Source organism: Anguilla rostrata, chromosome 10, assembly GCF_018555375.3.
Source record: "Anguilla rostrata isolate EN2019 chromosome 10, ASM1855537v3, whole genome shotgun sequence".
NCBI classification, from domain to species: domain Eukaryota; kingdom Metazoa; phylum Chordata; class Actinopteri; order Anguilliformes; family Anguillidae; genus Anguilla; species Anguilla rostrata.
Window position 1 is genome coordinate 26,444,740 of NC_057942.1, and position 17,036 is coordinate 26,461,775.

At 40.0% G+C, this 17,036-nt stretch overlaps 1 protein-coding gene across 1 annotated transcript in view; it reads right to left on the minus strand.

Annotated features, from left to right (window-relative positions):
- LOC135233795 (POZ-, AT hook-, and zinc finger-containing protein 1-like) overlaps positions 1 to 17,036 on the minus strand; it is a 54,988-nt gene that overhangs the window by 11,479 nt on the left and 26,473 nt on the right. The window contains exon 3 of the mRNA XM_064297711.1: positions 38 to 209. Coding sequence (XP_064153781.1) covers positions 38 to 209 — 172 coding nt within the window. The remainder of the gene's footprint in view (positions 1 to 37; positions 210 to 17,036) is intronic.

Below are 17,036 nucleotides of genomic sequence, written 5' to 3' on the forward strand. Positions count from 1 at the left end.
TTAAGTGAGCTTAGACATGACAGAGACAAAGTATTACCTTTGTTGCATATACCACAGTAATTATGTGGACCCTCGCTGTGTTTCTTGAGGTGGTCAGTCATGTAGGCAGCCCGCAGGAACTTTCCACACACCTGGCAAGGGATTTTGTCTTCATGGCAGGCTAAGTGAGAGCGCAAACGGTCCCGTGTGACAAAGGATGCATTGCAGATCTGCAAAGAGAACATAGACAAAATGCTTTAGCATTACTTTTTATGATAATATTTGAGAAAGTAAAGATGAAGTCAGTTGCTGCCACTGTAAACACCTCACAGCTAGACCAATGAGGGTTTGTAGCTGGAGGGGAAGGCACCGCGTGTTTTCCCTTGGCTGGTGTGATTCAAAACCGAGATGTTAGTTATTTTTCCTCTGTTCGTAAGAACAGGGCACAATTATAATTAAGAATGCACTGGTTCCGTTGCCACGGGTTAGATATGAAGGCGTTGCTTCATATCCCGCTTAAAACTGGCCTGAAACGGACCAGTAGCATTCTGGTTACTCTCCGTTCGCAAACGGGGCTATGCTGTCATCAGAGATATATCTGATCTGTCGCCGGACTGTCAATATTCCAATGGGAGCATCAGAATATTCACAAATGCGCGGAACAACACATCAAATATATCCATGACCACAACAAGAAAGCGTAACAGTTACTAGGTTTTACCCTCGTGATAATCTGACTCCATATTAAATGATAATTTAAAATTTGGGTTTAACTATACGTGGAACTTGGGAGTGGTTACACTCGACTCTATCTTGTGCCATCATTCCTCAATATATGCTCCCGGGTTTGGCACTATTGTTAAATCTCAGTTCGGTGAAGAATCCAGAGGGTAGGAGGCTGACCAGCATAATACATGCCTTCCTTACATGGATAGTGCATCGATAGTTATGAGCCCAGGACGGTGCGTATCTATCGGGCTCCTTAAGGTGAATTTGACAAGAACCGGCGTGCAACGCCCATGGGTCCTCTTAAGTCAAAACACCAGAACCAATACCACCAATCCCTTAGCGGGCAGATCGTGGTCGCCTATCTAACCCTGAAAACCCCACTAAAGACGTTTGCTGTACTAGACCCCTGATCAGTAGGTCCTAGTCATAATTGTCCCCCTGAGTATTTAAGCGGAATTTCGGCTGAAAAGAAGATAAAGTGGATTAGAGTCATGAAGACCACGCAAGTTAAAAATAAGAAGAATTTATTGAACAGGCAGGTAGGTCATTAGCTTCAAATTCAATATCAATTATAAGGTTTAAAAACATAAACACAGGGTAAAAAGTTCTTACCCAGCCTGTTTAGCTACACACAGAGCACAGAGTATGTGCAACGTGGGGAAGTCGTTTACGATCTTCCTTGTCCAGCTACACACACAACACAGAGTCCGTGTAGTGTGGGAAGTCGATTACGATCTTCCTCGATTGCTTTGTCTCCCTTCCTTTTAAGCCAAATCCCGCATTTGGTCTAGGCGGCATTACCAAAATTAACCTGGCCGAATCATAAATCTCGAATTTCAGCCCCCACCATTTGGAGGCTGCTGTTAGAACAATTAGTGGGGAAATGGGGAAAAGGAGATGATTACCAGAGAGGACATGTTAGTTTTTTCCTGAGTTTCTAAAACGATGTTTTATTAAAGGAGTACCATGGTGGTTGAATGTGACACTTCCCAGTTGTCTTCAGGCAACAACAAAACAAATGTGCATAATTTTTTTATTCTTCAGTCATTTCAATGTACTTTAAAACATATTTTTCTAAGCCTAAATTTCCCACGATAAAAAATCACCCGAACCGTCTGGGCGTGGTAATGAGAACTGTCAGTTAGCTATGATTGACAGACCGTGCCCCGTTACCATAGCTAGCCCCATGATAAGCGCTATTTTTGGGAGACTGAATTTTCACAAGCTAGCTAGCTTAGTAGTATATCAAGTATCGATAGATAGCTAAGGTAAGGACGTTGACTTATAACCAATTATAATTTTTGCTATCTAGCTAGCCAAGTTAAGATAAAAGCACAACTATAACGTCCTCATAAAAGCAAACTAGCAAGCTAACGTTATCGATAACATTGCCTTATGAAAGCGAACCTCCTAGCTAGCTAACGTTAGCTAGCTAGCTAAATGAATTTAACCAGAAATAATCTAAAGCCACTCTAATTTAAGTGAACCTAACGTTAGTCAAATATTTGCATTGTCTGAACAGCAGGACGGTGTTTTCCTGTCAGATTTCTTTATGGGGCGTGGAAATGGGAGTGGTTACTGTATTCGTGACGTAGCAAAATGACAACTTTCTCAACCGGTTGAAAATAGGACGATGAATTTAAAACGCATATTTCTCCAAAAATACAGAACGGACATATTTAATACTTTGCTCATTGTGTTTCTTCAATGCCTCTTGTGCAAATAGCACATAAAACCGAGAAAGTGTGAAAATCACCATGGTACTCCTTTAAATTCTATTTGGTATGAAACATATTTAATTCAATTGCTATAATTTTCCTGAATATGTCCATACTAAACATGTCATGTGGATGTAATATTATGGTGCAGTTGTCATGAAAATACCCTTTTGTTTAACCATGTTAGGCCTACATGTAATCCATGTTATTATTACATAAGGCATAATACAATAATACAATGAAAACATGTGCATGGTTTGTACGGTTTTCCGGGGTTTGTAAATAGGATAAATAGATGGTTTAAAGTCCAGATCCAGAAAAGAAATAAAAAGTGTAATGGCAGAGGGCCCACATAAGGGCACTGTGGTACTGTCCCACACAGTTGCCCCACCCTTTGGCCAGACATTTCACCCTTTATGACCCCAAAACACACACACCCACAACCACAGACAAAGAGACTAGTTCCCCTTATCTTAGTTGTGTCCAGATGGTAACATTCCAGAGAGCCAACGGCTTGCTCACACAACCATAAACAACCAGTCCAGTTCCCCTTATCTCAGTCTTGTCCAGAGGGTAACAGTCCAGAGAGCCAAATGGCCTGCTCATCCCAAGGAAATCCGGGAACTTATTGTTTTACCACAAGGCTCTCGGGTCCTTTGAAGTACAGGCTGCGTCCCAGCATGCCGGCTCGTTCAAATGCCAGCCTTTTCTGGGTCCCAGTTTGACTTCCCTCTTACACCACATACAGACATCACCTCGACAATGCACGGCCCCATGCTGCAAGGACCTGTACCACCAATATCCAACAACTTACAGCTATTGAAGAGGAGTGGGACAATATTCCACAGGCTACAGTCAACAATTTCATCAATTCAATGCAAAGGAGATGTGTTGCGTTGCATGAGTCAAATGGTGGTCACACAAGATACTGATCGGTATTCTATTCATTTCATGGTATCATCTTTTTTGGGGAATCCGTGACTAACAAATGCATTTCTGTATCCCCAATCACATTAAATCAATAGATATGTGCTTAATGAATCTTTCAGTTGACTGGTGTACGTTTATTACCTTTGAACTCAATAAAATCATCGAAATTTATAAGTGTTCCATTTAGGCCTATATTTTTGTTCAGTGTACATTCATGGGCATTCATTTAGACAAACATTCATTAGCTTGTCTGATATCGACTACTCATTAGCTCAGCAGCAGCATTGCATCGTCTATGAAATTGTACATAGCCTAATGGCATACGAGACACCGACAATTTCAGAGACTATCCTCCAGAGTGTTCCTCTCATCCGTGTCTCTGTTGCCTGCAATCCCAACAAGCCTTGCGGAGGTGTGCCGCCACCTCTCATTTAAAATGAATGGAGGCGGTGTCGCCGCCTGCCATTATCACAGTGGCTTCACCATAAAACAAAAACCTGAATCCACCAGCCCCTTTCAAATAAGATTGGACACCCAAGCTTTACATAGTTGCATTTTTCTTTTTACTGCAGTGATTCACAGTTGGCTGGTATTTGTTTTATCCCTTAAGATCAGTGACAGATTCAGACCAAAGTAACCAGGACTACCTGAGTTAACCAAGTAATCACCTGCTTTAACTGATAAATTGCTGTGCTACACAAGTGCTGAGTAACAACAAAAGCCAGCAAACCCTGCAGCTCTCCAGGACCAGGAGTGAGGACCACTGGCTCGGACATGCTTTTCACAGCATTTAAACTTCCATCCAAGTTCATTTTCCTTCCTGACTCTCCCCCTATGAGATCAACTAATAATTTTTATAAATGTCTCCATTAGAAACTCAATTGGAGGATTAGTCACTTGACTGTGCCATTGGAGTGCCCAAGGGAACCTCTGGAGGATAACCAGATAAACTTGTAATGCAAGTTTAAATCCCTGGGTCACGAGGTAGAGATAAACTAGTTGCCCTAGCTATGACATCCTGCTACTCCACATAAACACATAAATAACACAAAAAAACTCCATCTAAAAAACTGAAAAAAAATTATTTTACTTTTTAAATTAAAAACATCAGAAGCCTCAGTGACTTTTAACTTTGCTCAAACCTGATGTCAGTGCATAAACGGCCTTCATTTTTCCCAGGCAGGGTGATTCTGTCAGAAGCATTCTCCTGGCATTAGCCAAACCCAGATTCGCCCGTTAGATAGTGAGGTGTGATTCATTACTCCAGAGAACACATTTCCGCTGCCCCAGAGACTAATAGCGGTGTGCTTTACACCACTCTAGCCAATGCTTGGCATTGTGCATGGTAATCTTAGGCTTGTGAGAGGCTGTTCGGCCATAGAAACCCATTTCATGAAGCTCACGGCAAACAGTTCTTGTGCTGACATTGCTTCCAGAGGCAGTTTGGAACTTGGTAGTGAGTGCTGCAACCGAGGACAGATAATCTTTACGTGTTACATGCTTCAGTACTCAGCAGTCCCGTTCTGAGAGCTTGTGTGGCCTACTGCTTCATGGCTGAGCTGTTGCTGCCCCTAGACATGTCCACTTCACAGTAACAGCACTTCTAGTTAGCAATGAGTGTGGCTGAAGTAGACAAACCCACTAATTACAAAAGGCGTCTACATACTTTTGGCCATGTAGTGTAAATGAAGCATATCCTCTAGTGCAGAGTGGGAAAATCCAGGTTCAGAAAGAAAAAAACTCCCCAGTATTTAGTTTCAATCACCTGGATTTACTAATTAGCACAATTCTTCAGCTAGGAGGTAGAACTAATAAGTGAAATCAGCTGGCTGAGTTCATGGGTGGAAGAAAAACATAGCAGGATTTTTACTTCCTGACGTCAGGACTTTCCACCTCTGCTTTAGTGTCAATTTTTAAAGTTCCTGGGTCAGCCACCAGTCACTGCCAGAAACAGTGCCTGCCCTGCAGTGGTGAATAATGTCCAGCAAAAGGTAATATCAGTAGCAGCAATATAACAATCACTATTCACCCTTAGAAACAAATGAATCGACATTGACCAAAATCAAGCACGTCTTGCAAACATAACTTTAGTTTAATTCACTTGTCATGTCAACGATGTGCCCAGGCATGCACAAATTGCTATAAGCTAGCTGGTGAGCTGGACAAGTCATAAGAAGACATAAGCCTAACTTGAGACTTCTCAACTGACACTCAGGAGGGAAAGGTAGAATGAGATGAAACATGAATCAGAAATTAGCAGCTTTCATAATTTCATACATTTTCATGAGTGTCTACAAAATAAAGAATGTTGTTGGTTGTGACATCAGGCTACCCAGCAAATTTAAACCCCCCAGTCACTGACCAAATCACATTCATAATATTTACTAAAACTATATATTCTGCACTTAAGGGGCTCTAGTTTGCGGAATCAATGGCACACAGAATATGGGTACAGTCATTGGCACAGATCATGGGTGCACTGGGCATGGCTACTGAATCTTGGTATTTTCTTGACCAGAGGTGAGGAGCGCAGAACTCACAGCACAGTGGAAAATTGGCAGGATTAGGCTGAATATATTATCAGTGGGGGTCTCGCAGCTAGGTTCAATCATATCCAATCGAATTACCTCTTTCGATTCTCATTAAGAGCGGCATGCTTTGTGTGCCGGCATACTGCCAATTTCCATGATGGTCTACCACAGTAATGGTAAACAAGGACATACTCATAAAAAGTATTTCCCAAGAGGAAACTGATGTTCTTGTGTAGTAGTGCTGTGAAATTGTTCTAATTTTCTACGTTCAAAATTTAAATGAAGCTTTAAATGTATACTTATTATGGTCCAGTTTTAATTTCCCATTAATCCTGCAGTAAAATAGCTTAAATAGGCTAGGTGATCACATTGAGATTGGAATCTTTTTTTCAAGTGAGACCTATATACATAGGTAAGAAACACATACAGGCATAGAAACAGACAGATACAGTTCAGGCACATGTTACAATTAACAAACAGACAGCATACAATCAATCAAAACATTTACATACAGAATTTGAAAAATCAGAATAAAAATCTTTAAAATCAAGGGATGTTTGTTTATGTGCTTGTGCATCTTGAAATGAATTCCAGATAAAAGGGGCAAAGAATTTAAAACAGGACTGACCAAACTTGGTTTTCACACGTGGTGTGTCTAAAATCAAATAGTCAGATCTTTTGGAATAGTTTTTGACCTTCAGCATGATTAATGTCGAGAGGTAAGGGGAGGTTTCATGATAAGGGCCTTATATATAAACAAAATGCAGTGCCACTCTGTTCTTTTTGTACGGGAGAGGACCATGACCACAGACTTGGAGGTGCTGATCCTCATCCCAACTGTCACACTCAGCTGCAAACTGTTTTGAGTGTGCATCGAAGGTCACAGTACGATGAGGCTAAGAGGACGATAACATCCGCAAACAGCAGAGATATCACTCATGTCCCCAAACTGGACACACTCCATACCTCGGATAGGCAATCTCCTATGCCCCCTCAAATATCTGCGAGAGGGTACAAAAAGCTGGTCTGCTGTTCCACAGCCTGGAAAGAAACCTGCATTGTTCCTCCTGAACCAGAGGGTTCGACTATCGGTCATAGCCTCCTTTCCAGCACCTTGGTAAAGACTTTCCCAGGGAGGCTGAGGAGTGTGATACCCCGATAACTGAAACACAACCTCCGGTCCCCTTTCTTAAAAATGGGAACCATCACCTCGGTCTACCATTCCAAACGTACTGTTCCCAACTTCCACGCGACATTGAAGATACAAGTCAGTGACGACACACTAACAACACCCAGAGCCTTCAACATTTCTGAACGAATCTCATCCGCCCCTGGTGCTCTGCCACTAACGAGCTCTCTCAGCACCCCGGTGACTTCTACCACAGAGATGCACTCTGATCCCCCAAACTGCTCCAGCTCAGCCCACAGAAAGGAGGGTGTGTCTGTCGAATTTAGGAGTTCCTCAAGGTGCTCCTTCCACCTGCCGACAATATCCCTATTTGAGGTCAGTTTCTCACCATCCCTGCTGAGAACAGCCTGGACAGTGTCTCACTTTCCCCTCCTGAGGTGCCGGATGGCTTTCCAGAACCACTTTGGGGTAGATCGAAACTCCTTCTCCAAGGCCTCTCCAAACTGCTCCCATGCCCAGTTGTGAGCTTTTTTGGCTGCCGGCTGTCAGCCTGTCTGCTGAATCAGCATTTCCTCGTGCCAACCAGGCCCAGAATGCCTCTTTCTTCAGCTTGACCCTCACCGCTGGAGTCCACAAACGAGTCCTTGGGTTGCCGCAAGGACAGAGAGTTTTGCTCTCTGCCACACGCAGTCGTATTGAGGTGACCCTCTCCTCTACTGCAGTTTACTCCAGCTAACACTGTGTGTAGAGGTGAGACCAACTAGATGTAGTTGGTACCTTGCAACTTCACACACCAGCTCCGGCTCCTTCCCCACCAGTGAGGTAAAATTCCACGTAACAAGAATCAGTTTCCGTTGTCTGGGCAGATGACTAAACTCAGACCTGAGACAACTCTGTTCCAACATTTAATGTTGGTTACATTTTACAGTGACAACCACAGACATTATTTATTAAATAATAGAAAATCAACAACTTGCATGGGCATATTTTTTCCTAAACATAAAGTAAATGTGAGTTGCTGTGCAGTAAGTGAAAAGGAAAACATTGAAAGGGAAACAACCTTGGAACCAAAAAAATAAATTAAAATAGAATTCTAACATAGTGTTGCAAAAGATTCATTTGCTTATGAATATTGTCTGAACAAAAAGAATCATCGCCTTTCCACTGAGAATGTTTCTTTCCCTCTCAGTTTCAATGCCTCCCTCAGTTTCAAAATGTTTTTTCAACCAACTTTTGGCCTAATTTTTACAAGAGACTATGGTATGCCTTCAATAACATTTAGGTTATGCCATCAAAACCACAGCAAACGGAACTTGTACAATATCATCTCACTTGTATTATGCCATCATCATGTTGTCAATTTCACCGTTCACGGCCATTCCTAAGTGTTTATAACTTTTTTCCTAATGAAATGTTGATATTTAAATTACAATGCTCAATACATTTGTTTGAAAAAGTCACGAAAGGGAAGCCATAGGCTGTGGACTTCATCACCACTGGTTTATTCACTTTCATAAAGTGAGAAACTGACTACATTTTTATTATTATTGTTAACTCCTTTTTTAATTAGGCAACTGTAGTCACCCTCAAACACCACGTTTCTACATTAATGTTCACTAGCCCTGTAGATCCTCTACCAACATACAATTAGTAGGTCTGTTGTGTACACAATAAACCCACTAAAACACTTCCATTTCAAAACATTACATTTTAATTTATTTGTCATTCACAGTAAAAAAACAATGACTAACTGAAACCATAACATACTAGTTTCTTTCAGCTAGAATGTATGTGTTTGCATGTATTTATGCACATATCTTTCTTATAGCCTACATTTATATGCATTAGGCTACTATTATCACTTACTCATAACAAACACAGTACAAAAAGAAATGATATCTGAAGGAAAACATGATTTCAACGTACAAAAATGCCAAGTTACTCACACATTCAAAGCACTGTCTATAAGTCATTCATTCAAACTTGCAAAATTTGGGCCTGCCATTAAAAGTACTGATATCAAAATTGGGCCAAGTTACAAGAAACTTCGGACTATCTTAGCTTACAAAATGAAACAAGCTGTATTCCAAACCAGTGTTACCTAAATAATTTCAAGTATCTTGGCCCTGTTTTTCTTTTCATCTTATCAACTAAAGAGAATTTGGTCGTTCAAACTTTGTGTCACATCAGTGTCAAATAACAAAAATCGCTTCATGGAAAAAAAAAACAATTTTAATTTATGTTTTAAACACCTGATGAAAACCTACATTCCAGAAAGGATATGTTTATACTCGGTTGTCAAATTAAGTTTGCAAAATATACAAGTGTATATTTGCTACTTAAAATAAACACTGAATGTGAAATGTTGAACAGATTTACATACATACATACAAACACACACACACACACACACACACACACACACACACACACACACAGACACACATATAATACTTAATCATGCCAATGCGGACATTTTCCTAGCAGGATATAACATTCACATTTACAAACAGACATACAAAAAAACATACAATCATTCACACTACAGACAGCGGGTGATGAATAAATAATAACCTATCCAGACATAAGTTTACACCATTAACCCCTTAGTGCACATGCCAAATCTGGCCAATCCTTGCCCATTTAGGGGGTACCCTATTTAAAGCTTTATAACTCCAGATGTGAACACCACAGAGACTTGAAAAATGGCTTAGATGAAGCAAGACATTTGTACCATTTACAATACTAACAATTAGATTAGTTTATATTCATAATTTTGGAAGAAATAAAGTGCCACTAATGCAATTGTCTAGGCAAAAAATCTAAAATGAATTGGGAATTACAAGCTTTCCGTACAGTGGCTTAAAATATCTAGCAGTCCAGAAACATATCCACAATTTCTCCAAAAATGAATAAAATACTTTTTGTCCATTATAAAGCATATAAATTAGCCACTTATGACGGTTTAAGATGAAACATTGATATCAGTTTTTTTTTAATGCAAAAACATTGTCACACAACGCGGTAAAGCATCTAAATGTGTAATAACTAACTCTTGAATGTATTTCAGTACTCTGTACTCTTGTATGTTTTCTTGTATGGAGATGGGACAACATGAAAAGAATTTTCAACTGTCCACCATGTTTTGGCAATGTTCCAACTCTCACCTCATCACTGTTGCATGCATCACAAAAACTATTAAACTACCAACGAAGGCTTACATTACAGTGTGAAATATCCTCATTATAAAATACCACTAACCTATTTGAAGACACTCAAAAATAACGTATATAACCGAAATATTTTGAGCAGTAATACTTACATAGCAATGATGAAATCTTATCTGTGTTCAGTAGATAGAGACAGAGACAGTAAATCAATGATACAGTTCTCTCTGCTTCTGTATTACTCCAGAAAATGATGTCAGCTAGGTCTATCAGCAAACATATGGCTTAACTATGCTCAGACGTCCTCAATAATAATAGTACTTTCCAATAAATTCCAAAAAATCGTTGATAACGTTTCGTAGGGTGCAGTGTCTTTTACTGCTACCAGAGTGAATGCTTAAGTGAATGTGATGATGAGAAAACTTTCGGTTACACTGAGCAAAAAAATGCTATTCCAAAAGCAAAATTAGACATGTTATACATCGTTAGAAAGCTTATACTGTCACCTACTGAATAAATGAATTGTCAATCAAGCCAGACTATACTAAAAACGGCGACAACGCCGTAAACAACACGTTTGGTATTACGCACAGCTATTTCGGAAGGTATTCATGCGTCACAAATGTGCATATATTTCACAAACGGATTATCCAAGACGATATATGACCAAAGAGACATCTCTACGCGTAAAACCAATGGTAAGGTTGTACATTTATTCAATATTTAGTCCCAGATATTGACTGTAGAATGACATGGTATAATTTTTGTAAACTTTGCCTTGTTTATTTCGTTAGCCTATTCAGTGGGCAACATTTTCATTGCTGTATTGGCATATCTTGGGGCTATTGTTGGGTTTATCTTGTTGCTATGACGGAATACGATTTTTAGTGGTGAAAGAATATGTTTATGAATGTCCATATAGAAAATATTGTCCATTATGTCATGGGTGGGGGCTGTAGTTGCAGATGAGACTGCAACTAGGAGGTGCTTGTTAAATGAATGAGCAGGGCGAAAATGGTGGCGCTGCGACACTCCGTATTCGGCATAGTTGTCATGTATCGTCTACTAATGATAATTATAAAAAATCTAACACAATTTTCTTAAAAACAATACTACTACTACTACTGCTAATAACAATAATAATTATCTTTTTTTATTCATTTATGATGTGCTTCTCATACACCCAGAACACTGGATGCAGGCAATTTTTCGAACATATAGGGTAGTCATTTAAAAACATTTTAGGTGTAACACAGCTCAATTGCTGATTATTACCACTATAAATGATTGCCATTTCACACTTTGATATTACACAAAGTTTGAATAATCCCATTATCTTCAGACGATAAGGTGAAAAAACGCAGAAGAAACGGACACCTCACAAGTCCTCAGCTGGCAGCTTCATTGAAGTACTCGCTAAACATTTGTTTCATCTGCAACAGTGAAGAGATCACTCTGGGATGCAGTCCATAATACTCTTTTCCAATTATCTACCATCCAATCTTTTGTTTTTTTTGTTCATTTTAACCTTTTCTTCTTGTTAGCCAGTTTCAGAAGTGGCTTTTTCTTAGAAACTATGCCTACAAGGCCAACATGCCGGAGTCATCTATTCACTGTTTGAGATGAAACTGATGTTTTACGAATAAAGTTCAATGAAGCTGCCAGCAGAAGACTTGTGAGGCATCTGTTTCTCAACCTAGAGACTCTTTAGATACAGTGGTCATTTACAATGGCCACACACAAAGACCACACTTAACTCTCTGGGGTCTAAGGGTAAAATGAGGCACACTGGTGATTCTGCGATGCTCTGACATTACATTACATTACATTACATTCATTTGGCAGACGCTTTTATCCAAAGCGACGTACAAAAAGTGCATTTTCATGATCGTAGACAACTGCTGAACACGGGTTCAGTAAGGTACAATTACTTATTTTGTACAGCTATTTCTAGCTGTATTATACTTATTATATAAAGTGCGGATGTTGTTGCTGTGATGAATGTTTTCCTACTATTTTCCAAACCAGGTAAGGAGCAAAGTCTTGGAGTGAAGTTGAAGCTGATGTTTGGTTGTGTTTTCTTTTTTGCCTCCAAGATCTACAGCTACTGCTGGGAAGTTATCGGTTTTGATAACACTGACACAAGATTGCCACTTCCTGTCATTGTTTCAAATTTTGTGTACAGAAGAAGTTGGGATCTGTGAAGTCAGAGTTGACTAAAAACAACATCAATCAGTCAGTCATTAAAGTTCCTGATTTTAGCTTCCCCGCCCTTTTTTTGTTTGAGAAAGTAACTTCAATTAGAACCAGTGTCCCACTGAATTATCAGGGAAAGAAAGCCCTCATTACTGCCCCTTGGACAATATGATGTTGCTAAATAGTCAAAAATTACATTACATTACATTACAGGCATTTGGCAGACGCTCTTATCCAGAGCGACGTACAACAATTTGTGTAAATTTCATCAACTTTATATACAGTGATTCCAAAGTGTTTCATATCTTTGTTTTCAGCACAAACTCAGCTACAAGAATATGGCAGCAGTAAGTAGGTCATAATCATGTTTGGATTGTAAACTGCTCTAAAAACACACAAACTGTAAACAGTAGTTTTGAACATGCACAGGAATGTTGTAATAAAGCACACTGAACAATTGTGAATAAGACTTTTGGTCACTGAAATGTGTTCATCAAGGTCTTGGGTATCAAAATATGACAAAATATTTTAGCAAATCCAATGAGAAATATAAAATACATTGCTAAAAGTTAGTGTTGTGACTACAATTTTTCAACATCAGGTGAGAATGGGAGGGCAAATGGCCTTTCTGTAATGAATATGCATTGGGTAGGACAACCTGCCAGCTAAGTAGGCTATTCACACCTGGCCGCATGCCTCCCCACCACTAAGACAAAGACTCAGTGAGCCATTTAGAAGACAGAAACAAAGACATCTTTTGATTTTCAGAACCTTTATTGAAGCAAACTATATGCATGGAAGATGAGATGAGACTGGTGTAGGCCTACTCTTGCAACGCTTGCGTGGCCTCTTAGCTAGTGGTGAACTAGGCCGTGTTTCCTGATCAGCATCTCTGTAAATATGATAAAAACAAAATTGTTAGGAAATGTGACATCAAATCAAACTTTATTTATATAGCACATTTCCTTCAACAGGTGAAAATTAAATGTGCTTTACAAAAAAGGGGCAAACCACTAACTAATTAAAACAAAACTTAGGAAATGTGACATGGTTACATCATATACAAACAAAGAACCAAACAAACACAACCAGACGCAGAGGTAGCCTATAATTTTGAGAAGCAATGGTTAGAATCGTTCGTAGTGTGGGAATTTACAAGCGCGCATATTAGTGAATATTCCTACAAACACACAGAGAATGTAACACAGCACACATTTACAAATAATGCAAGCTATCAACGAAACAACATTAGCTAAACTAAATAAACTAATACTAAACTAAATAAACTAAAATTGATATTCCAGCTTAACTACACGCAACTCATAAATGGTAAATGGTAAATGGACTGCATTTATATAGCGCTTTTATCCAAAGCGCTTTACAATTGATGCCTCTCATTCGCCAGAGCAGTTAGGGGTTAGGTGTCTTGCTCAAGGACACTTCGACACGCCCAGGGCGGGGTTTGAACCGGCAACCCTCTGACTGCCAGACAATCGGTCTTACCTCCTGAGCTATGTCGCCCCACGACATCAATAACATTAACTCATCAATAACAATGCCTCAATCTGAAGTAGGCTAGGTCTGTTTAGCTACGTGGTTATTATATTGCTATTTCCCGAATTTACTTACAGTATGCTAATATCGATTGTGCAAGGACATCAGTTTTAGAATCTTAGCCACGCCACGGGCTATTTATTACCAATATGATCGAAAAACATAGTCTACCTGATACTTCTAACACAACCAGACGCAGATAGCCTAGCCTATAATTTTGAGATGCAATAGTTCGAATCGTTCGTAGTGTGGGAATTTACAAATGCGCATATTGCTGGATATTCCTACAAACACACAGATAAGTTGCAATACAGTACACACTACCAATATTATCGTAAGAAATACACTTACTCATGAAGTTGATCCTCAGCTGGATCAGTTCGCAGTTTGAAATGACACCGTTCTTCATCAGTGTCAGCTTCAGTGTCCGGACCTGATGAGTTGTTCGCGTCTTCATGGTCGCTCTCCCACAAAGCATGAAGAACGTCCAGTCCAGTCATTCGTGCCATTTTCCGAAATGAAATGTAAGGATTGCCCGAGAAGACGTGGGCTATGCTTCTGTATGACATTTTATCCTTGTTTACAGTAGGCACTCTCGCACATCAAACGCATCGCCCCTCCCCTGCCATCGATAGCAATTAGTATGTCATTATCTTGTGAATGTGGTCTGGGCGTACTTACTGCCGAGCGAAAATCACATATTAATGAGAAAGACTTAACACATGGCAATGGTCTGTTTGATCTAATTTTAAATAGCTTAAAACAATTCATATTATTTTGTCAATGGACACATTGGAATGCCACGATTCTAAGGTTTATGTCAATGTCTTTGTTGTGTCTGTATGATAAAAGCTCGCGAAGTTATTCATCCAAATAGCAACAAAATCTTGTCGAGCTCCGCCGGCGGAGCTCTCGACCCCAGAGGGTTAAACAATGCTAACCACCTATTCTTGTACTTCTTCACCTGAGTGCAGCTTTTGATACAATAGATCATGAAATTCTATTGGACAGACTCCAGTGTTGGACATGGACAGACACTTGCATGGTTCAGATCATACTTATGTGACAGGAAACAACTGAATTATAAGAAGAGTCCAGCTACTCAGCAATGAAATATGGTATTCCAAAAGGATCCGGGCAAGGACTAGTACTTCTCATTTTATATGTTACCCAGAATATTATCCGGGCTGATGGCACAGAGTTTCACTGCTATGTCGATGATTCGCAGATATAATTTAAATGAACCACTACCACTTTCACAGTTAGAGGCTTGTATTGTGGATATCAAGGTTTAGATGCTTTCTAATTTTCTGCTCATGAACACAGAGAAGACCAAAATGTTAGTATTTTAGGTCCTAAAATACTACAGGACATAGTAAATGTGTAATCTTACTGTAAATCGTGATGACTGTTAGGTTGTACCAAATACAGCAGTGAAAGACCTTAGTGATACCACTGATCCAGATTTAACCTTTGACATGTAGTTGCTTTCTTTCAGTTATGAATATAGCTAAAATCAGGAACTTCCTATTGATAGGGGATGCAGATAAATTGATCCACGGTTTTGTTACATCAAGGCTAGATGCCCTACTATCTAGCTGCCCTACTACTAATCTCCAGTGTGTGCAGAATGCAGCCGCTCAAATCTTGATTAGAACTAAGAAGTATGAGCATATTACACCAGTGCTAGAATCGCTTCACTGGCTACCAATTAAGTATGGGATGGATTTCAAGGTTTTGCTCCTGAGTTTTAAAGCTTTGCATGGACTTGCACTTGCATGTAACCCGTTTTTACCTAATAAGCCCACAAGGTCACTCCGTTTCCAAGACGGAAAGCCTACTTGTTAGTCCCAAAGATTTCTAAAAACCTGAAGGGTGGATGAGCTTTCTCCTACAGAGACCACTACTGAGGAACACCCTTCCGAAATTTATAAGGGAGTCAGTCTCAATATTTAAATCTAGATTAAAAAATCACATTTATACTAGATACTCAGGCTTATATTCAGGTATAGTTTGAAAAAAAGGTGGAAGAAGCCTGTAGCCATAGAATATTGTGGGGTGGCACCTTTTCCTTAGTGTCACCTGTCAGTCAGCTGTGACCCCACTTCACATGGGCTGGCTCTTGATAGGCAGGTATGGTTGTCTCCCGCTCATGACTGCATGGGTTCTCAATCCCTGTCCTTGTAGCTATGCAGCTAGATTACTCCTGGTGGCCTCACTTTGTAATCCCCAATTTGTGCCCATGTTACTTAATAACACTCCCTGCTGTTCTAGTGCACATTTCCTAATGGCCTTTTCAATTTTCTTCACCATTACATTACAGGCATTTAGCAGACGCTCATATCCAGAGTGACTTACACAACCTTTACATTGCATCCATTTATAAAGCTGGATATATACTGAAGCAATGCAGGTTAAGTACCTTGCTCAAGAGTACAACGACAGTGTCGTTCCTGGGAATCAAACCTGTGACCTTTAGGTTACAAGACCAGTTCCTTACTCATTATACTACAGTGCCACCCAATGTTGCCGGAATCCTGAGCATATTATCGTCTGGACTCCCCCACCGCTGCGGTCCTGCCTGTCTTTCGTCACCGCTTTCACCCTATCCACTACCGTCGCTGGCTGCTGCTCCCCACTATCGCCACCCAACCCCGACCATCATCTGAGCCACAACCTTAGGATTGTAACCTAAACTATCATTTGATCGTGTACATTGACTGACCATGCTGGTCATTTAAACCTACACCCTGCGCCGACCAGAGGATGGGTTTCCCCCTTGAGTCTGGTTCTTCCCAAGGTTTCTTCCTATATGTTACCAGGAAGTTTTTCCTTGCCACAGTTGCCTTAGGCTTGCTCCTGTGAGGGTGTAGGCCAGGGTTGCCTGTGAAGCGTATTTTGACAATTGTTACTGAAATGTGCTACAGAAATTGACCGGTTATGCCATGTCTAAAATAGTCTTTCATTAATTTTAATACACAAAAACTGTCTGAAGGAAGTAAGAAAAAATGGAATCTACTGCATATCTGGCAGCAGCATGGTGGTTTGAATCTCATTTTATACCTTGGACCCTTGATGACTTAAAGCCATTTAGCTAACAAAT